Below are 27,368 nucleotides of genomic sequence, written 5' to 3' on the forward strand. Positions count from 1 at the left end.
GGAGAAGTTGAGAATGCCTTCTTGCTGGGTGGTGGAATCTAGGCCCAGAGCGAATCGCTGAGTGGCACATTCTAGGCCCAAAGCATTTCGCTGCAGCAGGGTCCAGGTCCTAATGCGAGGCACGTTCTGCTGTGTGGACGATTGAAGTGTTGGCCCAGATAGACTGGGATGGCAGGGTGTTGGGACCGGAGGTGAGGCTGATTTCACTCGTTCGCCCGCGGTGTTCATGCCACTCTTCGCGATGCTTAGGCTGTGAGACTGCCTCGGCTGCTGTGCTCTGCGTCTGCAAGCTTTTATGATGAACTGAGAGTGAGGCTTCGGCCTACCCTGGCTGCTTCAGGGAAATGGATTTACGAACTCAAGTTGGCTCGGAATGTTATTGCTCGCTTTTATCGTTTGCAAGATTTGTGGGGTTTTTTCTCTTTGAGCATTGGGGATTGGTATTTTTTTTAATTGGGTTCTTTTGGGTTTCTTGCTCTGTGACTGCCTGGAGCAGATAAATCTCATGGTTGTGTAGTTCATACATTCTTTGATAATAAACGTACTTTGAGTCTTGAATCTTTGAACCAGCGATGCTGCACGTGCAGAATTCTGCAGAGGTGTTCCATAGACCATGAGAATTGGAGCAGAATTAGGACAAGTCTTGTTTCTCCTGCTGTTGCATTGGAACAGCTGTGAGAAATGAGGTGACATAGGAGCACAACTAGGCCATTTGGCCCATCAGGTCTACTGTATCCGTTTATCATGCCTGATTTACTATCCCTCTCAACCCCATTCTCATACCTTCTCTCTATAACCTTTGATGCCCTGACTAATCAAGAATCAATTGACCTCTGCTATAAATATACTTAATGACCTGGCCTCCATTGCCGCCTGTGGCAATGAATTCCACAAATTCACCACTCTCTGGTTGCAGAAATTCCTTCTCATCTCTGTTCTAAAGGGCCAACCCTCTAATCTGAAGCTGTACCCTCCAGTCCTAGAATCCCCCACCACAGGAAACATCCCCCTCCATGTCCACTCTATCTCAGCCTTTCAATGTTCAATAGGTTTCAAAGAGATCCCCTCACAGCCCCCCACCCGTTCTCCATAAACTCAAGTGAGTACAGGGCTAGATCCATCAAACACTCCTCGCATGTTAACCCTTTTGTTCCTAGAATCATTTCAGTGGATTTCCTCTTGGCCCTCTCCAATGCCAGCACTTCCCTTCTGAGATATGGATCCCAAAACTGCTCATAGTACTCCAAGTGTGGTCAGACCAACACCGTATAAAGCCTTAGCATCACATCCTTGCTTTTATATTCTAGTCCAGTCAAAGGGAACTCCAGTGGATTGTTCAATCAACAACGAAAGAATAACAATATATTCCCAATTCACCCAAAGTATAGTCCTTCATTAATCTTGTAGCTCGAATTGATTTGCCCTTTCCAATTCCTACATCGTGAAGTCAGAGCGGAGTGTAATGGAGGGGAATCACTACATTCTCACACACACTTTGTCCTGACTAGCTGAGTGGTGACTTTCAGAGTTCAGATTGACCACAAGGATCTTTTCCGTTGTTACAGGCGTTTTTTTTTTTAATGTACCTGCCTCTAGCAGCTCGTTCTATAATACAGACTTCCCTCTGGGTGAAAAAGCTGCCGTCAGGTTTCTATTAAATATTTCCGCTCTCATCGTAAACCAGTGCCCTCTAGTTTTTGATTGCCCCAGTAGTGGAGGGGTTACAGAGATTGAGTGTATTCACCCTTTCAGCCCCCCTTGTCTAATTGTATTCACCCTTTCTGTGCCCCTAGACTGAGTGTGTTCACCCTTTCTGTGCCCCCTAGACTGAGTGTATTCACCCTATCTGTGCCCCCTGGACTGTGTATTTACCCTATCTGTGCCCCCTAGACTGAGTGTATTCACCCTATCTGTGCCCCCTAGACTGAGAGTATTCACCCTATCTGTGCCCCTTAGACTGAGTGCATTAACCTTATCTTTGCCCCCTCATGATTGGATACACCTCTGTATGTTTGTCCCTCATTCTCCAGTGTAAATGGTCCATACTGCTTGTCGTTACCCCTTAACTAAGTCCAACAAGTCCTGGCAATTTCTTGTTTCTGGGTCATCTGTACACGCACATATGGCTCTCACTGTGTTAATGAAGTTACTAATGAACGGTGAGCGGTTGTGTCCCAGCAGAGAGATCTCTGTAGGGTATCACCAGTCACTTCCCCCAAACCACGGCAAGCTCATTACAGTGGCTGTGTTTTATCATCTAATCAAGTCAGTAATTGGCCTTTTATTTCATCTCAGCTCATGGTTTATTGTGCTGAATGCCTTCTCGAAATCCAGAGATCATTAGTGCCATTATCTTAAAACAGAATTTTACAAGTAATAGTTAGGTAGCGTGGGTGGAAGAGTTCAGAGCTTCTTCGATCTCTCTGGAGGTACAATCGTGATACTTACAGAGGGATGCTTCCCCGCTAGCCTGCACATTTCCATTCCCTCCTTGCTTCCAGGCCAATGAATCTGAAAAATTAAAGTGTGAAGACAGCAGAGTGTAAATGTTTTGTTGTTCACCATTGAGAATTGAGTAATACTGAAATGCATCCATAAGTTGACCTTTCCTGACAGCTACTGGATACATGTGCCTCGCCCAACCAAGTTTCCAGGGTCTACTGTGATTTGTTATTTATCTGTGGCTCAAGGGAATGAAGCTTCATTGCCCTAAAACTTAACTTCTGAGCCAGTTCAGCACCACTGTGAATTAGGAAGCTCCAATAAAACTTGCAGGCTGTCCCCAGCCCATGCTTAGGTGTGTCATTTGTTTCATTGTATGTTTCCATGCACATGTAAGAAATAAAACCTAAATTTCTTATTCAATGTGAAGAATTTCTTTTTGTCTGTGTTATATCTGATTTTATTGTGTTTAATAATATTTTTGTCTATTGCACTGTACTGCTTCTGCAAAACAACAAATTTCACAACACGAGAGAATCTGCAGCAGCTGGAAATCCGAGCCACACACACAAAATGCTGGAGGAACTCAGCAGGCCAGGCAGCGTCTATGGAAAAAAGTGCAGTTGACGTTTCGGGCCAAGACCTTTCAGCAGGACTGGAGAGAAAAAGATGAGGAGTAGATTTAAAATTTCACAAAATATGTCGTTGATTTTCAACTTGATTCTGATTTTGAATCAGAATCTGAAATCTATCTGGTAAATTCAGCAGGCTTCCTTTCCTAAAGTTACACATCAAGTTGGAGGGTTGTTGCTCATTAGTCTGATGGCTTCGCAGTTCCCCAGGACAAAAATGGCAAATGGCCATAATTTTAAGGTGATTGGTGGATAGTATAGGCCGGATGACAATGGCAGCTTCTTTGCTTACACAGAGAGTGGTGGGTGCATGGAACACACCGCCAAGGGGTGGTGATGGGGGCAAGTAAATCAGGAACATTTAAGGAACTCTTAGGTAGGCATATGGATGATAGAATAATGGAGGGTTACGTGGGAGGGAAGGGATAGACTGATCTTAGAATAGGCTGATAACCCTCAAAACCTCTTTCATCCATATCCTTAATAAATAATGGATAGGAGGGATTTAAATGTATAAATAAATAGTTGAAACAAATAGTTCGGATTTGCAAAAACTTCTCCCCCACAAACTCCATCAGCACAGGAACACCGCAGGGATGTGTGCTTAGCCCCCTGCTCTACTCGTTTTACACCAATGACTGTGTGGCTTAAGCACATCTCCAACACCACATACAAATTTGCTGATGACACCACTGTTGTGGGCTGTATTGAGGGGGGGGAGGGGTTGATGATTCAACGTACAGGAAGGTGATTGAAAACTTGGCTGAGTGGTGTAATAACAACAACCTCTCACTCAATGCCAATAAGACCAAAGAGCTGATTGTAGACTTCAAGGGAGGGAAACCAGTGGTCCATGAGCCAGTAATTATCAGAGGATCAGAGGTGGAGAGTCAGTAACTTCAAATTCCTAAGGAACTGTCCTGAACCCATCATATAAAAATAATTGCGAAGAAAGCACGACAGTGCCTCTACTTCTCCAGGAGTCTGTGGAACTTTAGCATGTCATCAAAAATCTTGACTAATTTCTATAGATGTGAGGTGGAAAGTGTGCTGACTGACTTGGTATGAGAACACCAATGCCATTGAGTGGAAAATCCCACAAAAGGTAGTAGATTTGGCCCTGTACGTCACAGGTAAAACTCTCCCAACCATTGAGGACATCTACATGAAACATTGCTGTAGAAAAGCAGCATCCATCATCAAAGATCCTCACCATCCAGGCCACGCTCTTTTCTCACTGCAGCCATCAGGTAGAAGGTACAAGTGCCTCAGGATTCACACCACCAGGTTCAAGAACAATCACTACCCCTCAACCGTCAGGCTCTTGAACAAAAGGGGATAACTACACTCATTTAAGGACCCTTTTATCTTGTTTTTTCATGCTCATTACTTATTGCTATTTATTTATATTTGCCATTTGCACAGTTTGTTTACAGTTAACAGTTCCTGATGTTTACAAATTACAGTTACTGTTCTATAGATTTTCTAAGTACACCGGCAGTAAAAGGATCTCAGGGTTGTTTGTGGTGGCATGGATGTACTCTGATAATAAATTTGACTTTGAACTTTGAAAAGGAATAAAAAGAGTGTTCATGGACCAAGACACGTCTGAAGACCTGAGGAGGTATGAAGCTGAAAGTACTGAGAACCAATATCTTGATGCAATTATGAGGCCCACCAGTGGTTCTGTATTTTTACGAATTTGAGGAGATTTGGTATCGCTTCGAAAATTATAGCAAACTTCTACAGATATACCATAGAGGATAATCTGCCTTGTTGAACCTTGGAGGCTCCAATGCACAGGATTGAAAGAAGCTGCAGAGGGTTGAAGACTCAACTAGTTCCACCTTGGCCACAGCTCTGCATACTGAGGACCGCTTCAAGAGATGGCATCTCCAGAAGATGGTATCCATCACTAGGTACCCTCCCTATCCTCATCTCATCTCCCATTAGGGAGGAGGTACAGGAGTTTGAAGGTCCACTCAACAATTCAGGAGCAGCCTAGTGTAATGCTGCTGTGGTGCCAGTGATCCAGGGTCAATTGTACAGCCGTCTGTGAGGAGTTTTTGTGTTCTCCCCATTTCCACTTGGGTTTCCTTCAGGTGCTCTGGTTTTCCTCGACATTCCAAAGATGTATGGGTTAGCGAGTTAATTGGGTGTAATTGGGTGGTGCAGGCTCGTTAGGCCGGAAGGACCTGTTATCGTACTGTATCTCTAAATGAAATAAGCTTCTTTCCCTCTGCTATCAGATTTCTGAATGGTCCGTGAATTCTTGAACAGAAAAGACTATCAGTAGAATTTGCCAAACATGAATGTATTGATGACATCTCAACTTCAAGGTGTACATTTTCTAAACATAAGATCAGTAATTAGCCTCAGACTGAAGGAAGGCCTGCAAGCACGTTGGCAAAATTGAAACTGACACTGACACACACAGAATATTATTCTCAAATGCTGGTATTTACTATACAATCCAAGATTCAAGATTGTTTAATGCCATTTCCAGTACACAAGTGTAAAGGAGAACGAAATAATTGTTACTTCACATCCAATACAGCCCAAAAACACAAGATAAAAAGCACAGTAATAATAAAGAAAACACAATAAGTCTAAATACCTGAGATAGCTTATATACATTGATTGATTGTATGTCTATAAATTAACGCTAGGCTCTACATAAGATGACCGACAGGAAATTATAAAGCAGTGGTGGAGTTAGCGATCTGCTTTACCACTTGGGGGAAGTAACTGTTTTTGAGTGCATTGGCCCTGGCGTCGATGCAGCGCAGCCTCCTCCCTGATGGGAGCGGGACGAACAGTCCATGAGCAGGGTGTGTGGGATGGGATCCTTCATGATGTTACTGCTCATGGCCAAACACCCCACAGGACAAAAAGCTGAACAGAAAACCCTATTGTGATCTATTTGCAGATAGTATGCAATTGACCACATTATTCCAAAACATTATTGCAAACAACATTTCAATTACATATAGTATGCATTGCCTCTTAATAACACACATCCTGTTGACAGAATAGATTTTTGTAAAAGAAATATTGGGCGTGAGCCAAAGGAAAATTGATCTGAGACATGAAATCTTTCTCCTTTCAATATATTCAATGTTCTTTCAATTTAAAGGCTTGCTCCTTGAACACACATTGCTGTTACTCGTATTTTAACTTCCTTCACACTCATGTGAAGGACAAAGAAATATTGTGCTTTTGGACGCTGACGCTGATTGCCCTTGGCACACAGTAGTTGGCATAATGTTGCAATCTAAATCAGCGGGATACTTTACTGAGGAGAACTGTAGGAAAATGAATGGGTTTATTGGGAGTGATAAAGTGTAAAAGGAAGCCTTTTACCAAGCTGCTTTGGTGCTAAATTCAAATGTGCTAAATTCTTTCACTTTCGAGGAAATATTGCATTTTCCTTTTCTTAGGCAGGAAAACCATCCAGAGTTTACTTCTAAAGTGGTTATAAAGTGAGGTTTATAGAACAGAAGGATATAATAAAACAGCTTAACGCAGCAATTTTCCTTAACTCTGTTCCTGTTCCCATGGAAATTTCAGGTGTGGCTTGGCTAGTGCTTTGTAAATTACCACATTACATCTCAACTCTAAATTTCTCTGCTCCAACTTTCAGAATTCCTCTTTGTTATGTTTTGTACCTCCAAAATATAAGACTAATCAAAAGAAAAACATAAGAAGACCAGAACAAACATGCACTCTTTGTTTTTACGTTTAGCGAGGCGCGTTCTTATGATGTGGTGGCATAATGACGTATGCCGTTCACGTACTTCTACATATAACCTGTAATGAATTATGTAAACAATAAAGAATACTTAATCAAACAATGTTACTCAAATATTACTGAAATATTAAATGCATAGATTAGGAGAGTACGGCATAGTACAGGCTCTTCGGCTCATGGTGTTGTGCCAACTATTTAAATTTCTCTAAGATCAATCTAACCGCCCCTTCAACTTAGCTCTCCAACTTTCTACCATTCATTTGACTAAGAGTTCTTTCAATGTCCGTAATGCATCAGACTCTACCCACCACCCCCAGCAGTGCATTTATTGCACCCACAACTCTCTGTGTAGAAACCTAACTCTGACATCCCCTCCCCTCCACCCTATACTTTCCTCCAAACACTTTAAACTTATGCCCTCTCATTTTAGCCGTTTCCTCCCTGGGCAGAAGTCCCTGCCTGTCCACTCTATTAATGGCTCTTGTCATCTTGTTCACCTCTGTCAAGTCACCCCTCACTCCAAAGAGAAAAGCCAACCTACCCTTATAAGACATGCTCTCTAATCCAGGCAGCATCCCAGTAAATCTCCTCCGTACCCTCTCTGAAGCATCTCCATCCTTCCTATAATGAGGTGGCCAGAAATAAGCACAATACTCCAAGTGTGGTCTGGCCAGAGTTTCATAGAGCTACAACATTACCTCAAAGCTCTTGAACTCAGTTCCTAGAGTAATGAAGGCCAACACAACTTGGGCCATCTCGACATATGGAATGACTGTGTGTTGTATGGTATTATAGAACATACAAGCTCCATGTAGACAGAGCTTGAAGTTGGGATTGAAACCGAGTCTCTGGAGAAGTGAGACCATAAGACCATAAGGCAAAGGAGCAGAAACAGACCATTCAGCCCATCAAATCTGCTCTGCCATTCATTCATTGCTGATTTATTTTCACTCTCAACCCCATTTTCCTACTTTCTCTCTGTAACTTTTGATGCCCTTACTAATCAAGAACCTATCAACCTCTGCCTTAAAAATACCCAATGACTTAGCCTCCACAGCCATCTGTAGCAATGAGTTTCACAAATTCACCACAGTCTGGCTGAAGAAATTCCTCCTTATATCTGTTCTAAGGGATATCCTTCTATTCTATCCCTCTGGTTCTAGGCTCCTGAAACATCTTCTCCACACTTCTCTATATAGGCCTTTCAATATTTGATAGGATTCAATGAGATCTGCCCTCATTCTTCTAAACTCCAGTGAGTACAGGCCCAGAGTCATCAAACACTCCTCATACATTAACCCTTTATTCCTGAGATCATTTTCATGAACTTTGCTGGACCCTTTCCAATTCCAGCATATCTTTTCTTAGATAGGGACCTAAAATTTTGGTCTGTCCAATGCCTTATAAAGCCTCAGCATCACATCCTTGCTTTTATATTCTCGTCCTCGGCTCCATGTGTTACCCTGCTACTTATAGTTACCTAAAACAAACTTGGAAGTGATGAGAAAGGAACCAACGATCGGACCTAACAGAGAAACAACTGGAAAATATTTAATGTAGAGCTTGGTATGGTGACGATGGCCAGCACACACCTCAGAGGCAAAGGCACTGGGTATAAACAAACCAAACAGTCAGCAGAGGAGGAGAGACCGCATTAAACTGATAGAGACTTCGCACCAAGACAAGGGAAAGTGGAAAGGGTACTGATCAGGAAAAACTACGTAAAGCTGAAAAGGGAGAGAACACACTTGAATTAAAATGGAAAAGGGAAATCATGCAAGGACTGACATATCAGTACTAAGACAAAGGTGACGTAGCCGTGGATCCACTGAAGGAGATCAGAAGTGTGTGGGACTGGCATTAAACTTGTACTTGTGTCTATGGGAAGCAGAGATCAGAACATCAGACAGAAAGAAACAAACAGTAGGTTTAATGTGCAGAACCCAAAGGTGAGTACTTTCTGCCCAGGGACCACCACGTAAGTACCATTACAAAGAAGGCAAAGCAGTGCCTCTAATTTGTGTGAATTCCCAAAGTCATTGACTTTGACAAAAATTTAGGCTCCATCAGACATGAACTGGTGTGGATAACTTCACTCTCCTCAGCTCTGAACTGATTCAACATATCAGACTCTTAAACCAGAGTGGATAACTTCACTCCCCTCAACTCCAAACTATTCCACAACCGACAGACTCACTTTGAAGGATTCTACAACTCATGTTCACAGTATTATTTATTTATATTTATTGCTTGTTTTTTTTTATATTTGCAGTGTTTGTCTTTTTTTTGCACATTGGTTGTTTGCCATTCTTTGTAGTTTCATTCTGATTCTATTGTATTTATTTGTTCTACTGTGAATGCGGGCAAGAAAATGAATGTCAAAGTAGCTTATAAAGACATACACATACTTTGATAACAAATTTACTTCAAACTTTGAAGCTAGGCTCTGGACTTTACCAGTGGATAAAGAAGGAAGAACCAGTCCTGGCTGTATTAAGAACCCCCGCTCCTTCTCCTGAAATTTGATTCCGCAAAGACACCAGAACTGAATGCTGTAAGAGGCGTTCCCTGCACCAAATAAACCTTTATCATCAAAAATCCTTCTTCTGCCTTTAAGATGACCCGATATGATCCTCCGTTTGAAATTCAAACTCACAAGGTTATTAATGAGAACTCCGAGGCTGAAAATCAGTGAGGCGGGGAGGGGTCTGTGGTAACAGTGGGAAAGAATGGTTTGCTTTTATGTAACACCTCATTGTTGAGACAGTTCACATCATTATTCTCTTCCTGCTACACTGGCTCTCTCCAATGTAAATACAGATCTTCTCCAATGTAAATAGATATCTTAAATATTAATTTAAGACCTCGCCCATCTCCTGTGGTTCCACAGAGAGAACATATTGATCTCTAATGGGATCTATTCTCTCCTTACTTTCTCTTCTGAGCTCAATATATCTGTACATTCTTTATCTGGCAAAACTGTACATCACAGGAATATCTCACCTCACCATCAGCAGTGGTGGCGCCATGCCATGGTAGTGCAGAAGCTAGAGCAACACTATTACAGCTCAGGGACTCAGAGCCCAGAGTTCAATTCTGGTGTTCTCTGTAAGGAGTTTCTCTACATCCTTCCTGTGGAAAGCCCAGGCTTTCTCCTCATCCTCCGGCTTTCCACAGCCCAAAGACATACCATGTAGCTTCATTGTACATTATCTCATGATTATGTCAGGGATTGTCGGGCAGCACGCAATGAACAATAGGAAGGGCCTAATCTGCACTGCATCCCTAAATAAATAACTAAATAAGTACCGGGAAAATTTGTCTCAAGAAGGTAATGTGGGTCTTGCAGCTACTATCAAGCAGGACGGAAGTCTCATACCATCAGGTTCAAGAACAGCTACTTCCCCTCAACCATTTGATACTCAAACCAACCAGCAAAACCCCAATCATGACCTCATTAGAGCAACGCTGTGACCTCATAGATCATGTTGCACTAAACTGACTGTTCTTCTGTTCCAGTTGCGTTAATTTTTTTGTGTTTTATTTATGTCATTTTTATTTTGAATGCTGTTTTTCTAGTGCTATGGGCCTTTGTCCTTACCAGTGGGGAAGTTTGGGAGGTTCTACTGGAGTAGTCAATATGTTCAGTAGCTGGAACTACGGACAGCCGCAATGTGCTGGTGGTGGAGAGAGCGAATATTCCGGGTGGTTATGAGAGGTTGGTTTGCTCCAAATGGTAGAATATTCCCAAGCGTTATTGGAAATCCAGGATAGCTGGATGGAGATATCCCTCTGCCAAAGGATGTGAAAGGAGGTCCCACCACTAGCCTGTAGGTCAAAGTACAGCCCCTGCGTAACACCTCAACCCTTCTGTTCAGGGTCACATGAAGCCATAGGAGCTGGTGCTGGATGATCATACGAATAGCTGGTGCATATCGCAAGTCCTGTTTAGACAATCACTGATGCCAGGAAATCTCTGAAGAGCATTGATAAACCATCGTGTAAAGACACTGCCCAGAAGAAGGCGATGGCAAACCACTTCTGTAGAAAAATTTGCCAAGAGCAATCATGGTCAAGGATAGACCACGTTCGCCCACGTCATGCAATATAACACATAACCAATGAATGATTGGAAATGCGCCATATAGGCCAGTGGAGAGTGACCCTCGTAACTTGAGCTGTGCCCCGTGGAGGATGGAATGACGGTGGGGTGTCAGAAAATGCGACATTGATTCCACAATACTGTTCCTCTGACCCGTTCTGGGAGTGTGGTTTTGCACGACTGAGTCAGTGATGTTTTTGCTCATTGACAAATGCCAGGGAGACTCGCTGATGTGACACCATTGTCTGGAGTCACTCTCAGCCTCGTGAGATGCTCCGAATGTCCGAATGACCAGGGAACGTGTTTCCACAAAGACCGAAGGTGAAAAGTTGCCTGATCCCTTTTGTCCTGTGATATTTGGACCTCTACCTTCCACACCTGCCTGTTTAGTCAAAGTCAACGGAAATTTATTGTCTAAATACTTATTTGTCACCATGCACTACTTTGAGATTAAGTTTTTATGGACATTTGCAGGAAAATAAAGAAATAGAATTTATGAAAAACTCTACATAAGAAAATACTGACAACCAACCAACATGCAAAAGAAGACAAGTTTTGCAAATAAAATATATGATACTGAGAACGTGAACTGTTAACTCCTTGAAAGTGAGTCTTCAGTTTAGAGCTGAGTGAGCACAAAGTACACTGCAGATGCTGTGGTCAAATCAACAGGTACAAACAAGCTGGATGAACTCAGCAGGTCGGGCAGCATCCGTTGAAATGAGCGGTCAACGTTTCGGGCCGAGACCCTTCGTCGGTACTGAGTGAGCTGAGCGAGGTTATCCGCACAAGTCAGGAGCCTGATGGTTATCTCCCTTCTGACAGTGGAGAATTCCCCCAATGCGCTGAGGATGAATCAAATGTTCTTTAAGCAAGGGCAGCACTCTGCCAAGCTGACAGCTTGAGAAGAATCAGATTTGATCTTCAGTCCCTGCAGAGTTGGATCAACTCAGTCAGAGGACCAGTTAAGTGCTGTGATTGCCTCACATCCCAGGGGCTAGTGAATGAAGGGAATAAACTAATAAACCATTTCCATCATTTGCTCTCATTGGAAAAAGTGCATGTTTACATTGGCTAAAGTATGAACTGAACTGTTTGGTTAGTTGGGAGAGGTACCAGTGGGCTTCTGGCATCCACGGAATTGCAGCCAAAACAAATCTCTCTTGGCCAATAGTTGTACCTGGAATTTACAGCGGAAAGGCCACCATACACTAACATTGTGTCCAGAGTCACCAGGGATCTCTGTGACATGGACAACGAAATTCAGAAACACCCTCGGAAACGGACGTTGCACGGGGAACCTGGAGCAAGACCAGTGTGAGCCAATTTTTCCAAAAGGCAGAGTAAAACCGGTCACCCAGTCATTTGGAGTGGCCCTTGGTTTTAGATGCTGTCATACAAGATCAAGTTGGGCAGTGAGGAGAGTTAATATGAGAGTTAATATAATTCTGTGCGACATTTTCTACGCACTACCTGTAAAATGTAATCTTCTGAAACTGTTTCTCAGTGGAATGAGAGCTGTTAGCAATTTTTTTTCAGATGTGATCCTCATAAATGTACAGTTTATATACACGTTGTCAGTGAAAGCACATCACATTGTGACAAACCAGGCCTGGATTTTTTTTAAAAATCAACTTTACATTGAATTACTTGCTAAATACAATGAAAACTTCGGCAACTTCTATACTTTTTAATCTAAACAACGTCCAAGATTTATTGATCAAAATCATTGGTCCTCAACAAATAATCTGTGATTCTCGATTTTGCAATGACAAATGATAGTGAAACTACCGGTGTTCTCCAAGATTACCTGGAAGAATTACCCTCTTCTATGGTGCACATTACTGAAAATCCCACTAAAATTGTATTGCTTTATGAGGTCACTGAATTAAAGAGACGTCCTGAAAATTACTTCTTACATAGTTCAGCCTGGACCAGATGGGCCAAAGGGTCTATTTCTGTTCTGTTGTGCTCTGTGTGAAGTCTATTTCTCTTAATGTCATCTGCAAATTTCCATGAATAAAAAATATGGAAAATAATGTCATAGAATTTTTTGTGGTGTTTCAGCATTACCCTTAACTTCAAAACTGTACCACAATCTTGACTTCACTCTTGGTAAAATGTTTAGAAGTTCATTAAAGAGCAAAGGACATAGAACATAGAATATTACAGCACAGTACAGGCCCTTTGGCCCACGATGTTGTGTCAGCACTTTAATCTACTCTAAAATCAATCTAACCCTTCCCTCCTACATGGCTCTGCATTTTTCTATCATCCATGTGCCTATCTAAGAGTTAAAGTTAGAGCTTTTTACTTCCTGTTTCGATACTTGTAAGAACTCTTATTTTTTTTTATCAGGCTGCCTGGTAGCGTCATTTTCTATGGAAAAATCATCAGAAGAGACAGGGAAGCCCACTCTTCCAAGATGGTCAGGTGTTGGTTTGCAGCTTGAGGTCACAGAGAATTTTACCCTAAACCACAGTCCACAAAGTTTGAAATTTTTCTGATTCTTATCTTTACTTCATGGAATATAATTTCTTCCAGGACTACCTTCAATACTTCATCTGAAGTTCGATACTTGTGTAAATGCGTAAAAAAGGTCAAATTCTTCCAGCAATCGAGCAGCAGACAGCACTTAGAAAATAATGTCTGACTGTAATTGATACAAACTACATTGAAAGACAGGGCAGATGAGGTTGTCACACTTTTTACGCCTTCTGTCTCTAGATGGCTTATTCATGGGTCATATTTCCATCTTCCTTTCACTCTTCATGCAAACTCACACTATAGTCTGCAAACTTTGAAAAGAAATCTGAACGTGGCCAATGGTTTTGTTCTAGTTCTGGAAAAGAAACACTCCTTCACCCCATTGCATCCAATTATCAAACAAGAGGTCCTCATTGTAATTGAAATGTCCCATTGCAACAGTGAACCTCATGATACATTTGAACTTAACTTGGCAAATCTTCAAAAATTAAATTATAAAGGAATTGTTAAGCTTTAATTGCCAAGGTTGCTAGCTTATTAAAATAACCATAATTTTCTGAATATTTGGCAGGGCGGTGGTTAACAGTTGCTCACTAATCAGCAGATTAATGAATTATTTGGATTAATTGGGTTCACAGGAATTGGAGATGACTCTGCATACCAGACTTTGGTATCCCCGCTAGGTTTCAAACCCCTTCTGTCAGTTATCCTAAGACTCAAATGTGAACCCAGACAGAAATCCGTCTAATTGGAATCTTGGTTAGAATTCATTACGTATTTCTTTTTTTTTCCTGCAGGATTCATACCTGACCAAGAAGGGTAGGGTTCTAAACTGCTCTGGAACCGAGTGACTCACTTAGTCAGTCCAAGAGGGAATTAACAGAAAAGATTTATGAGGATGTTTGCCAGGACAAGAGGAACTGACTTCTAGAGAGAGGTTGAGCTGGCTTAGTCTTTATTTCTTGGAGTGTAACAGACTGATGGGTGATGTTAAAGAGGAGCATAGGCAGGTTCAAAGTTCAAAGTTAACTCTCTGGAGAAGATAAATTATAGAGTTGTATTGAACATGCTTATTTGACAATAAAATGAACCTTGAGTTAACTCATTACCAAAGTTACCATATATATGTCACCATATACAACATTTCTATGGGCATTCACAGTAAATACAAAGAAATTCAATAGGATTAATGAAGCGGTTCACAAACAAAACAGGCAAACAACCAAAGACAAAAAACTGCAAATACAAAAAGAAATAAAAACCAAAAAAGTAAATAAATAATCAATAAATATCAAGAACTTGAGATGAAGAATCCTTGAAAGTGAGTCCACAGGTTGTGGGAACAGTTCAGTGAAGTTGAGTGAAGCCATCTCCTTTGTTTCAAATCCTGATGATTGAGGGGTAATAACTGTTCCTGAATCTGGTGGTGTGAGTCCTGAGGCTCCTGTACCTTCTTCCTATCGCAGCAGGGAGAAAAGAGCCTGGCCTGGTTGGTTGTGTCTTTGATGATAGATACTGCTTTCCTGCAACAGAACTCCTTGTAGGTGTGCTCAGTAGTGGGGAGGGCTTTACCTATGATGGACTGGGCTGTAAGTCTTACAGCCCAGTCAGGAAATCAAGAACTAAAGGTCACAGGAGAAATAATTAAGAGGAACCAAAGGAAAAAGTGTTTCACAATGAGTGTTGTCAGGATATGGAATGAGCTACCAAAGGAAGTGGTTGGAGCAGGTACATTAACAACATTTAAAAGACACTTGAATATGGATGGGAAAGGGTTAAATGGATATGGGACAAACACAGGCAAATGGGACCAGCTTAGATGGACTTTTTGGTTGACATGTACCATTTGGGCCGAAGGGCCTTTCCCAGGCAGTAAGACACTATGACTACAATAATCAGCCAGACTGCTCGGCATAGTTCACATTTCACCTCGAATTAGTCCCTTCTTCCTTCTGACAGCACTCAGCCATGAGGTCAGCAACGCCATCGATCTGAGACTGGAGCTATACATTAGCTGGTCTGGGTAAGGATATTAGCGGAACAGAAGGATGTGGGGGAAAATGGATAATTCTGTGATCATTTTTACTTTTCCAGTGCCTTTAATACCTGATATCTAGGAGTTAAACACTAGCTATATGATTCACTAAAACATGGATACCTGTCAAGCTAGAACTCAGCCAAAGTCATTATAATAAAGATGTGGAAGCTTTAGGAGGGGCTTTCCCAGATTTACCAGAATGATGCCAGGATTGTAGAGAACGTCATATGAGGATAGGATGAGTGAGTGGGGCTTTTCTCTTTGGAGTGAAGGAGGATGAGAGATGTATAAGGAAATAAAGGCATGGATAGAGTGGACAGTCTGCACCTTTTCCCCAGGGTGTAAATGGTTCATGTGAGAGGGCACAATTTTAATATGACCTGGAGGGAAATGTAGGGGGAATGTTAGAAGCAGGTTTTTTGGAGGGTGAAATGCACTGCCAGGGGTGATAGTAGAGGCAGATACATTAGGGACATTTGAGAGACTTTTAGATAGGCACATGGATGATAGAAAAATGGAGGGCTGTGTGGGAGGGAAGGATTAGATGGATCTTAAAGTAAGTTAAGGGGTCAACACAACATCACAGGCTGTGCAGTGCTGTAACGATCTGTGTTCTAAAATGTAGTGAAATTGTCCAAATCCATGATGAGGCCTGACGAGTTCCTTGACTAAACTTACCTTGACATGATAAAAAATAGTTAAGCTTAGCGACTGTGTGGTTTACTGCGGGTAAACTCCTTACCTGGATCTGCTGGGGATTTACCTCAGGGTTCTGCCCAATTTGGTGTAATTTATGATGTGGGACAAGGCTACAGAAGAGGATCCTCCCTGTTTGCACTTCCTGACTTTCCTGATAGGGGAGAGACAGTGCAGCTTTCCTCAGCCATACAGGTGGAGCTATGTCGGTAAGAAGAGCTTGAGGGACCTATTTCCAATGTGTTCTGCTATTTCTAGCTGATTCCCTCGCCCCAGCACTTCTCCCCAACCTCGTACCCCCTGCATGTTAGCACTTTTAAACCATTGATTTGAATTTTAAATATAGTCAGCAACCTAGCATGTCCAGACTTAGACCAACACAGCCCACTTCGATGAGCTCTGGGGCAAAGGGGGATGACTTTAAGCACAGCCCAAGAAAATTAAGGGCATTTGCCTTCAATCCTGAATGTGACTAAAGCCAGAGGTGACCAACGATGTTCTCTCACCTTCTGTATGTTTTTGTTGAGGTTGTCCAAGTTGAGCAGGAAGATGTGATCCTTGGCTCCCAGGAGCAGTTTCCCTCTCTCCTCATCTATCAGAATAGTTTGAAAATCAAAGCCCTCGGCAGATCCCAGGAATGGAATGCAGCTGTTTGAGATCAGCAGATCTGTGGGGAAGCAACAGAAGAATGTTTTTAGATCTCTCATGTGTTTTTTCTACAAATACAGTCACACCTCATGCTTATGGGCAATGAGTCTGCAAACTTTTAATCGTTAAAACCTACGTTTTTGCATTTCCCGACTTTCCCTGGCAGGAGGGACAGTGCACCCTTCCTCAGCCATACACACAGAGCAAAGTTGATAAAGAGAGCTAGTGGGATCTTCGTTGAGTTAGAGGGTATCTCCACTGTGGTGTATTGAGGGCAGGGAGTTGGTGTGGTGTCAACGGTTTGATCGGGGTACCGCTTCACGGGCATCAAGTGGCCACATCAACAACATCTCAACTGGATCTGGTCTGGAGTCACCCATCTCTTTCGAGGCAGGTGAGACCTATGCACGACACCTTTAGGTCCTGGGCGAGCTCTCCGCTGATTGGATGGAGGTTCTGGCCCAACCTTCATTGCGTTAATCATCTATGTCAAATTTCACAATGCGAGTAACAGGACCGACCATGGGGGTTCGGGAGGTGATCTGAGTCCACAGACAATTACTGACAGCATCAAGGTATTGCAGAGCACACCAGCAGTTCCACATCATTAAGAATTTGAGGTTTGTTAAGTTACCAAAGACTCTTACAAATTTCCATAGATGTACGCTGAGGAGCATTCGAACTGATTGCTTTCCATTTGCTCTATTTATTTATTTGGTTGTTTTGATTACATATTCTCTGTTATTGATAGTAATTTTTAGTTATTACATTCTACTGCTGCCCCAAAACAAACTTCATGTCATATGTCAATGATAATAAACCTGATTCTGGTTCAGAGTTTTCAGTTTGCTCACTTGTTCTTTTGTCTGCGTGACAGACCCCACCTTTAATGTATTTCAGTGCTGATTGACAGATCTGAGGTTCAGGATGTCAGAGTGACAACCACAGACATCAGAAACTAAAGCAGCTATTTCAACATGCGTACCCTTTGGATTTAACATCATGTGCACCTTTCAAACGGCCCATTGTCTAGCATCTGACAAGGGGCTATCAGGTGCTCAGATAAGGTTAACCAGCAAAGCGGCGAACACAATGCCCACTTCCTTCCAAATGATCGTGAATATTAGATTTCCTGCAGTGTGTCTGAGGCTGTCAATCAGCACTGGTAACAGAGAGGAAAGCACAACGGAGAGGTAATGGGAAAAGAGGAATTGTACAGCAGGATTTCTCTTGTGTCACGCACGAGGGGCATTGGCTCATCCTGTTGACCAGTTTAACCCCGGAGTAAGGGTCTTCCTGCTCCCACTACAGCTTACAGTTACACACTTCCTGCCTCACCCATTTGTCTCTGCTGTTTGGACCTCAATAGAATCTCTATTCAGCAAACACCATACCATTTCTCTCAGACAGAAAGAACTGAATTTCACCTTGCAGATGAGTGAGTGGAGGAACGTTCAGGGGGAGATAATAGAGGTAATTTTTTTTACACAGAGAGTGGCGAGTATCTGAAACACACTGCAGATGCTGATATAATAGGGACTCATAAGAGACTCTTAGGTTGGTACATGGATGTAAGAAAAATAGAGGGTTATGGTTTATGGAGAAGGGAAGGGTTAGATTAATCATGAGGTAAGTTAAAAGGTTGGCACAACATTGTGAACCAAAGAACATGTACCCTACAGGACTAGTCTTTATTCTATCATGTATTGTCACTAATGTTGTATTTTGAAAGATGAAAGATGATTATTTTGTAGAAAAGGGAACGCACCCCACAAGCAGGGATAAAGTCACTAATTGGTATCATCTGAGAGAGACAGACAACCAAGCCAACAGGCAGGACCTCCCTGTTCTTCTTCAAATCAGTTCTTCAGGATCACATCCACCACAGTACAGAATAGATACACCTTACAGATGAACTAGCTTACAATCCATCCATTTTAGACCAGCCACACCCACTGTTTTTGCATTTCAAACATAGAAATGACTGTCAAGGATGGTGGTAGAGACAGATACATTTGAGACATTTAAGAGACTCTCAGGAGGGCACATGGATGATGGGAAAATGGGGAGCTATGTGAGAGGGAAGGTTAGATTGACCTTGGAGTAGATTAAAAGGTTGTGGGCCGAAAGGCCTGTATTGTGCTGTAGTGTTCTACTTTGCACATTCTGAACACAAGGCATCTTTGAGATGGCAGCTCCACTGCAGTACGGCACAGGAGATCTGACCTGATTACGCGAGCAAGAGTCTGGAAATGAGATAAAACCTTCTAACCCAGAGAGGGTGGGTGACATCCAGTGCAGCATGGTCAACATTAATCACGCACAGGATGCGGGATTGGAAAATGTAGAGGAACCAAAAATGTGTATGAATGAAACCAAAAAAAAATGCAGAAAATCATGAACTGGTGATCAATAAAATCACGGTAAAATTCTGCTGAGCATTGTGGGTAATCTATGGTGGCACCAGCATGTGTGGCAACTCTTGCAGGCTGCCCCCTGCTCCCGGCACATCCCTAAATTGTGTTGGTTGCTAACACAGATTTCACTGTGTGCTCTAATGGACGAGATTAATAAAATGAATATAAATCTGAACCTAACTGTGGCATGAAAATATTCTTGTACTGCATGCAAATGTTTGATGTTGAGTCTCTTAGTTTCACACCTTCGGTGGACAGGATTCAGAATGCAGTAATAAATGTGAGCAGTCGGTGATCTTTAATCTGTTCCTGAATCAAGCAAGTCAACGTTGTGTAAACCTCTGCCTGAAAGAACCTCTCCCATTGAAGCAGATGATAAATACTATCATTAGCTCACAGTATATTGTTGACAACCTACACTTTTGAATATTCTACTAACTATCAGCAAATCCTTCAGATAGAGTCCAGTCCTAACGAAGGGTCTCAGCCCAAAACATCGAGTGTTGGTTCCCCTCAGGGCATTCTGCCTGACCTGCTGAGTTCCCCCAGCATTTCGTGTCTGTTACTCTGGATTTCCAACATCTGCAGGACCTCTTGTGTGTTTAGCAAATCATTCAGCACTACAGTTCCACAAGAACTCTTGTGCTAATCACTTGTCAAACAATACATTATAGGTAGTGAAACCTCATAATTTCTCAATCTCAGGAAATTTAGCACATGTGCTTCAAGGCTTTGACATTTTGCAGTGATGTTATTTTATGGAATCTTTAATCTTCCTTTTGTAATCATTAACAGGTGCCTGGTTCCTTAGTGCTTTGTTAGTACAGTTGGTGCTCTGCAAACTGAGAAGAATTATATTCAAAAACAATGATAAAAACTAATTATAGAGTTTCCTGTGCACAGACTGAAGCATTGAATGTTCTGTCTTAGAATTGTGTCAAATTAATCTGGAAGGAATGGATTTATGATTAAGAGCAGTTTGATGTTAATTATGAATAGTATCGTCAAATTGTTCATTTACCTATGAAGAACGTGTGCTCAGTGGCCACTTTATTTGTTACCTCCTGTACCTAGTAAAGTACCCATGGAGTTTCTGTTCATGGTCTTCTGCTGCTGTAGCCCAAAATACGTGCTGTGCATTTGAAGATGTCCTGCGGCACAGCACTGTTGTAACCTGTGATTAATTGAGTTACTGTTACCTTCCTGTCAGATTGAACCAGTCTGGCCATTCTCATTAACAAGGCCTTTTTGCCTACAGAACTGCCATTCACTAGATTTTTTTTGTCCTTTGCACCACTCTCTGTAAGCTTGAAAATCCCAGGAGATCAGCAGTGTCTGAGATACTCAAACCACCCCATCTGACACCAACAATCATTCCACCATCAAAGTGACTTAGCTCACATTTCTTCTCCATTCTGATGTTTGATCTGAACAACAACTGAACCTCTTGACCATGTCTGCACTGAGTTGCTGCCACATGATTGGCTGATTACATATTTGCAGTAATAAGTAAGGTGTACCTAATAAAGTGGCCACTGAGTGAACACTGTCACCTATTTGTTGCAGGGTTGACATTGATTCAACTTTAAAAAAAAGAATTATCATCATTAAAATCATCTTGTCCTAAACCCACAGTCACATCTGTCAAAACCGGCTGCAGATTAACATCCGGTCAATGGACCGAAGCACATTCTCAGTGCAGTCAGATCTTGAGATCCTTGTCACATCTATCACTCTCATTTCTCTTTCCAGAGGCACGGTCTTGGCTGCGGACATTGACAGGCAGCATCCCGTTCAAGCAACCTTCTCCTTACTCAAGTACAGCTGTCTTTTAGAGAAGTATGCAAAGCATTTAATGAGAAGGGATGGTGATGAAATTCCTGGCACTGAGAGAAATGGTGACTCAGATTCTTGTTCGCAATTCTAACCAGTAGCACAGAAGTGACAAGGATGACTAAACACTTGCAGAACCTGGTGAACTTTCCAACCGTCGTGATGCAAACCTCATCTACTTATTTATTGACTCAGAATAGTGGGACATCCCCTCAGAACAGAGATGAGGAAGAATTTCTTTAGCTGGAGGGTGGTGAATCTGTGGAAATCCTTACCACGGATGTCTGAGGAGGCCAAAACATAGAGTATATTTAAAGCTGAGACTGATAAGTTCTTGATTAGTAAGAGTGTCAAAGATTACGGGGAAAAGGCAGGAGAATGGGGTTAATAGATCAGCCATGATGGAATGGCGGAGAAGACTCATTGGTCCAAATGGCCTAATTCTGCTCCTGTGTCTTATGGCAAGTGTTCAGCACATACATGTCATTAACAGAATACAGTAACTCTTGAAGGCCTGATATGAACATGGTGTGAGATCACAGGATATCAGAGTACTGCTGAGAGGGTCACCAGGGTCTCACCCCCATGCAATATTTATCACCAAGAGGATCACCGTGGTCTCCCCCCCCCCATGTGATATTTACTGCCAAGAGGATCATTGGAGTCTCCATTCCACCCCCCCCCCACCTTTGTGACATTTACCAGGAACAAAGGGTCTGAAGTATTGTTGAGAAAACCCTACCACCCATCCCACAATCTCCTTGACCCATTACCATCAAGGAGGAGGTACAGAAGCATCAGGACTAGGACTGCCAGACTGGGTAACAGCTTCTACCCTCAGGCTGTGAGGCTAATGAATACCTTGCCACCACAGAGATCTCGTCACTAGAAGAACGAGCTGTTTACTGTTTACCTGTGCTGTGAGCTACATGCATTTTGAATTATAGTTTATTAACTTTTTTGAGGTAATATTTTGCTGTGTGTGATATATGTTTTGTGGGTGCACTAGGGTCTGGAGGAGTGATGTTTCATTTGATTGTATATACGTACAGTCAGATGACAAAGAACCTGAACTTGACCTTAAATGGACCCCTTCAATGTTTGAAAGAAGTGTACACTGAGGTGGACAAAGAGAAAACTGAGGGTCACATTCACTCCTCCTACAGACCTCTCAAGGTGACAGCCTAAAAAAGATTCACCAGGCTAATTCCAGGAATGAAGAAATTGCTCTATCACATGGCTAAAGAAATCAGATCAATTCTCTTTGCAGTTTAGAAGAATACAAGATATTGGCCAAAAGGTCAGCTACCACTTTCTCTCCACTGAGGTCCTGCAGCTGTTTGGTTTCTGGCACCACATCCTAGTACCTGCTGACTCTTGTGTTGATGTTTCAAAGAGTTCACTGTGAAAACTGGCTGATAGAAAGCAAAATGGAGTGTGAGGATGCAGGAAGAGCAATGGTGAGGGAAGTAACAGATCCATTACACACACACACGCATGCACGCACACACACTCACACACACACTTACACATGCACAACCGATATGCAAAAGAAGAAAAATTGTAAATAAATAATAATAATAATAATAATAACAATAATATAAAAAACTTGAAACATTTGACATTCTGTGCAGCATTAACAGCAGTGCAGGGCAATGGCTCCAAAATAGAGGCACACAAAACCGAGTAAAGATAGGAGAACACTGAAACGGCAGGAGACTGAGAAAAAAATTGAAATGTAAGAGCCGAAATAGCCCACAGAATGGAGTATAAAATGGATGAACCAAGCAAGAAAGTTAAGAGAAAAGCTAAGGAAATACTAGAGAAGTATAAGGTCAATACAAGATACCATCCCCTAACAAAAGTAATGTAGAATTCATAGATACACTAAAACAAAAACTTGGTGCATACAAAATCAGACTAAATAGATACATGAAATGAAGAAAAAAAAGAAAAGCAGAACTTTCAGTTCAGAAACAATGAAAAAGGTTTATACAGGACATTGAAACTAAACTCAACATGCCAAAATGTCACCAAGCCTGGCGGAAAATTACCAACAAACACAGAGATAATGAACTTTTGGTCTAATATCTGGTCAAACAAGGCAATACAAAATCAAGAAGCAAGCTGGATTAGGGAGAAAAAAAGAAAACACACACACTTACAAATTCATTCACACACACCCTAACATAAAGACACACACACACACACACACACACACACAGAACTCACATGTAACACTTGCATAAATTCCACCTGCGTGCACACACAGATAACACACGTATATACTCACATGTATACACAGAGGCACATCAATTTGCATAGCACACTCACATGCATAAACATGCACACAGACACGCACACACACACTCACTCATAAACATCCAATGGAGAATAAACACAAAAGGTGATACTTAGTTTTGCTGCTTGCCCAGCTGTTGATCTATTCTCTGTTTAAAAAGTTAATTTAGTAAATTTTGATTGGGGAGGGAACAGCTCTAAGGAGAGAATGTTTTGTGGAGCATCAGGGACTGAGGGGAGGCCTGACAGAAGGGGAACGGATAGGGCAGATGATCACGATCTTTTCCGCAGGATGGAATTGCCAAATACTAAAGGACATGAATTAGAGGTGAGATGGGAGTTTACAGATGTAGAGGGCATGTTATTTTGTTTTGTGGTGGGTCCCTGGAACAGGCTGCCAGTGGTGGAGGCAGATGGAAGAGGGTGTTTAAGAACATTTCGGCAGGACAAGTCAACATGCAGGGAATGGAGAGATAAGCATCACGTGCAGGCAGAAAGGATCAGGTCTGCACCGGCATTGTGGGCCGTGCCTGTGCTGGACTGTTCTACATTCAATATAAAATTGTATAACTTGGCAACAGAAGGCAAGAATCCTTCTAGATAGTAATTTCAAAATTCAAAAGACTTTTCAAATGTAATATTTATTGCCACATCCAAGGCAGAGACAAAAAGAGGTTTGGTCTGTCAAGGAATCAGGGGTGACAGGAAATAAGGAGGGAGGTGAATGAAGGCCAGGATCAGACCAGCTGTGATCCTGTTGAACAGTGGGGGCAGGTTCAAGGGTCTCAGTGTCTGATTCCTGTTCCTGTCGGTTTTATGTTTCTGAACGAGAGGATAGGTGAGACCTCCAGCCCAGCAAGAGCCTCAGATTGCTCCAGTGACCGCGGCCCCCTGCCCCGCCATCGTCATCGGTCAGTGATGCGTGAATGAGAAAGGCAGCCACTTCATGGGAAGTCGGTATATTTAATTATGCAGTCACTTGTGAGAGTTGGAGAAATATCTGCTGACCAATTCAGTCATCCCGGGCGGCATGTTAAAAGCAACCAGATTTTTAAACATTATCAGCCATCCAGGAAACCTGTGTGGGATTATTGAAACTGGAATGTTGAAGAAGTGATATTTATTGACATGGAGGACCCCAGGAAATCTGACCACCACCGTTCACCAGCAATAAGGAGCAATGATCAATGTACAGGCTGCAGAGATTTCAGTTTCCTTCAAGGAGGCTAAGGTGAGGGGCATAATTCTAAGGTGATTGGAGGAAAGTATGGGGGGGGGGAATGTCAGAGGAAGGTTTTGTTTTACACAGAGAGTGGAATGTGCTGCCAGGGGTGGCGGCAGACTCAGATACATTATAAACATTTAAGAATCTCTTAGAAGGGCACATAGATGACAGAAAAATGGAGGGCTATGTGGGTGGGAAGGGTTAGATTTATCTTGGAGTAGATTAAAAGACTGGCCCAACATTCTGGGCCGATGGGTCTGTACTTTGCTGTATTTTTCCATTTTCAATGTTCTATATTTCAAATACAGCTTGGACAAAACTTTGATAAATTTAAACCTTACTGTGAACTGGTTTTCAAAACCCCTCGGAGTTATGAACAAGTCTCCACAGGTTCCAGTTGCTCAAGGAAGCGTTGGAACATGGGAGAAATTTGCTGTTCTTTGAAGCAGCTCGCTACCGCCTACTATGGGCTGATGAAGGAATGGCAGTAATTGTTGTGGTGTGAGCGGAAGAGAGTGACCCACCCACCACCCCCACCATATGTACACAAACCCAAAGAAACATGCAAAGGTTCCAAAGATTCAAGGAAGAACTTTCACTCAGAGAATAGAAACGTAGAAAATAGGTGCAGGAGTTGGCCATTCGGCCCTTCGAGCCTGCACCGCCATTTAGTATGATCATGGCTGATCATCCAACTCAGAACCCTGTACCTGCTTTCTCTCCATACCCCCTGATCCCTTTAGCCACAAGTGCCATATCTATGATGGAGAATTTGGACCATGTTACTTTGCGAGAGAAGGAAGCAGAGAGCCTCATTGCATTTTATAACTGAAGAGTAATAACTGGAAGACTATGGAATCAGGTCCAAACTTGGGCTTTCACTTGGTCACGCTGAATGGAAGAGGTCAATTCTGAGGCACAAGTTCTTCTTCGTCAGCCATTTTCTGTCAGGTATGTTTCTACAGAAACCAAAAGACAACTCAACTCAGGCTGCTTAGTCACAGGGTCGCACAACAAGGCAACACACTCTTCAGCCTAACTAACCCATGTTGACCATGATATCAATCTCAGCTCATCCCATTTGCCCACATTTACACTCAAACCTGAGTTTATTGTCATCTTCACAAGTCCATGTGTGCAGAGATACGATGAAAAACTTGCTTGCAGCAACATCAAAGGCTCAGTGTGTCAGATAAGCAGCATTCACAAATTATACATACTTTTTACAAGTAAACACGAAATACTTCATTTTAGTGCTAAGTGATTAAAGCGGACATAGTGTTGCTAAACTGATAAGGGTTTTGCTAGTTGGTTTAAGAATCAATTGGTTGGAGGGAAGTGGATGTTCCTGCACCTGGTGGTATGGGACTTCAGGCTTCTGTACCTCCTGCCCAATGGTGGCCGTGAGGAGGTGGCGTGGCCCGGATGGTAGGGATCTTAGATGATGGATATTGCCTTCTTGAGGCAACGCCTCCTGTAGATTCTCCGGATGGTGGGGAGAGATTTATCAGTGATGTATTAGGCTGGGTTCACCACTCTCTGCAACTAGTTGCTGCACCAGATGCGATGCAACCAACTGTATTCAGGCTGATTCTTTCTGTGTCACTGTGGAGATCCCTCTGCGTGATTTTCAGAGGTTTGCTGCTGACATTGGTCGGCAAGCAGAAAGCCGAAGCAGCATCTTCGCCTCACCCTTTGCTGGAAGGGTTAACATGCAGTCTGACAAGTGTGCCATGACGTTCTCCCCCACCCCTGGAAGACTGCGCAGGAAAGCTAACATTATGGTTGCAATGTTCAGACTTTGTGAACCATGACTAGTCTGCATTGAAAGATTAATCCACTCAAGTCACTGCCGTCCAAGGGGACATCTGACTGGCTGTTTAACTTGTAATTAGGCTAACGACTGCTGGGCATAGTTACAGACAGTCCTCTGCTCCCAGTCACAAACTAAACGGCCGTCTTAATTGCCTACTACAGGCTTACAGACATAAGTGCTTCCAGGAGCGGCACAAGTCCGCAGCATTGTCCGGGTGTCCCCGAGGGGCACGGAGTGAGATTAAATAATCATCAGAACACAAGAGCTGCCAAATCCCCGAGAGGGGCACTGTAGGAGAAATCCAATCCTCTTTCTTGCACAAGGGCTCAGCTTTTCACCAACTTGCTTTGAGATAAAATTCAGAGAAAATACAGCAAATTTTTCTGGAATTCATCATGGCCCAGGCAGTGGTGTCTTCAAAAATCCACAATAACGTTACCCTCAACACTTCCATCCAGAGTTCCTTTCAGAATTAGAATTGGTTGAGTATAGTTATGTGTTACAAGATACAGTGAAAAACCTGTCCTGCATACTGGTCATACAGATTGATTCATCCCACAGTGTATTGAGGTATAAGAAGATAAAACAGTAACTGAATGCAGAATGATGTGTACATTTACAGTGAAAGTGCAATGTAGACAGCCAATAAGGTGCAAGATCACAACAAAAGTAGATTGTGAGGCCAAGTGTCTATCTTATCATACTAGGGAACCGTTTAATAGTCTTATAACAGCAGGACAGAAGCTGTCCTTCAGCCTTGTGGTATGTGCTTTCAAGCTTTTGTATCTTCTGTTTACGTGTGACTACCACCAAACCCTCTAATAAGAATATACAGGACACAGAATTGGTGTGAGCCCAAAGAAATGCCAAACCCACATTTGACCTTCCCATTTTTCCGCCCTAATTTGTTTCATCTTTGCTTGTGTCCCCAAATTCTATACTGAATGATATGACTGGTAAAGGGCAGTGGTAACAAATGA

At 42.4% G+C, this 27,368-nt stretch overlaps 1 protein-coding gene across 2 annotated transcripts in view; it reads right to left on the minus strand.

Annotated features, from left to right (window-relative positions):
- The window catches only part of sema3d (sema domain, immunoglobulin domain (Ig), short basic domain, secreted, (semaphorin) 3D), a 276,802-nt gene that overhangs the window by 98,618 nt on the left and 150,816 nt on the right, over positions 1-27,368 (minus strand). For both annotated transcript variants that reach the window (XM_059987393.1, XM_059987392.1), the window contains exons 3-4: positions 16,655-16,815; positions 2,449-2,511 (exon numbers count right to left, since the gene is read on the minus strand). In XM_059987393.1, the coding sequence (XP_059843376.1) occupies positions 2,449-2,511; positions 16,655-16,815 (224 nt within the window). The remainder of the gene's footprint in view (positions 1-2,448; positions 2,512-16,654; positions 16,816-27,368) is intronic.

Source organism: Hypanus sabinus, chromosome 13, assembly GCF_030144855.1.
Source record: "Hypanus sabinus isolate sHypSab1 chromosome 13, sHypSab1.hap1, whole genome shotgun sequence".
NCBI classification, from domain to species: Eukaryota; Metazoa; Chordata; class Chondrichthyes; order Myliobatiformes; family Dasyatidae; genus Hypanus; species Hypanus sabinus.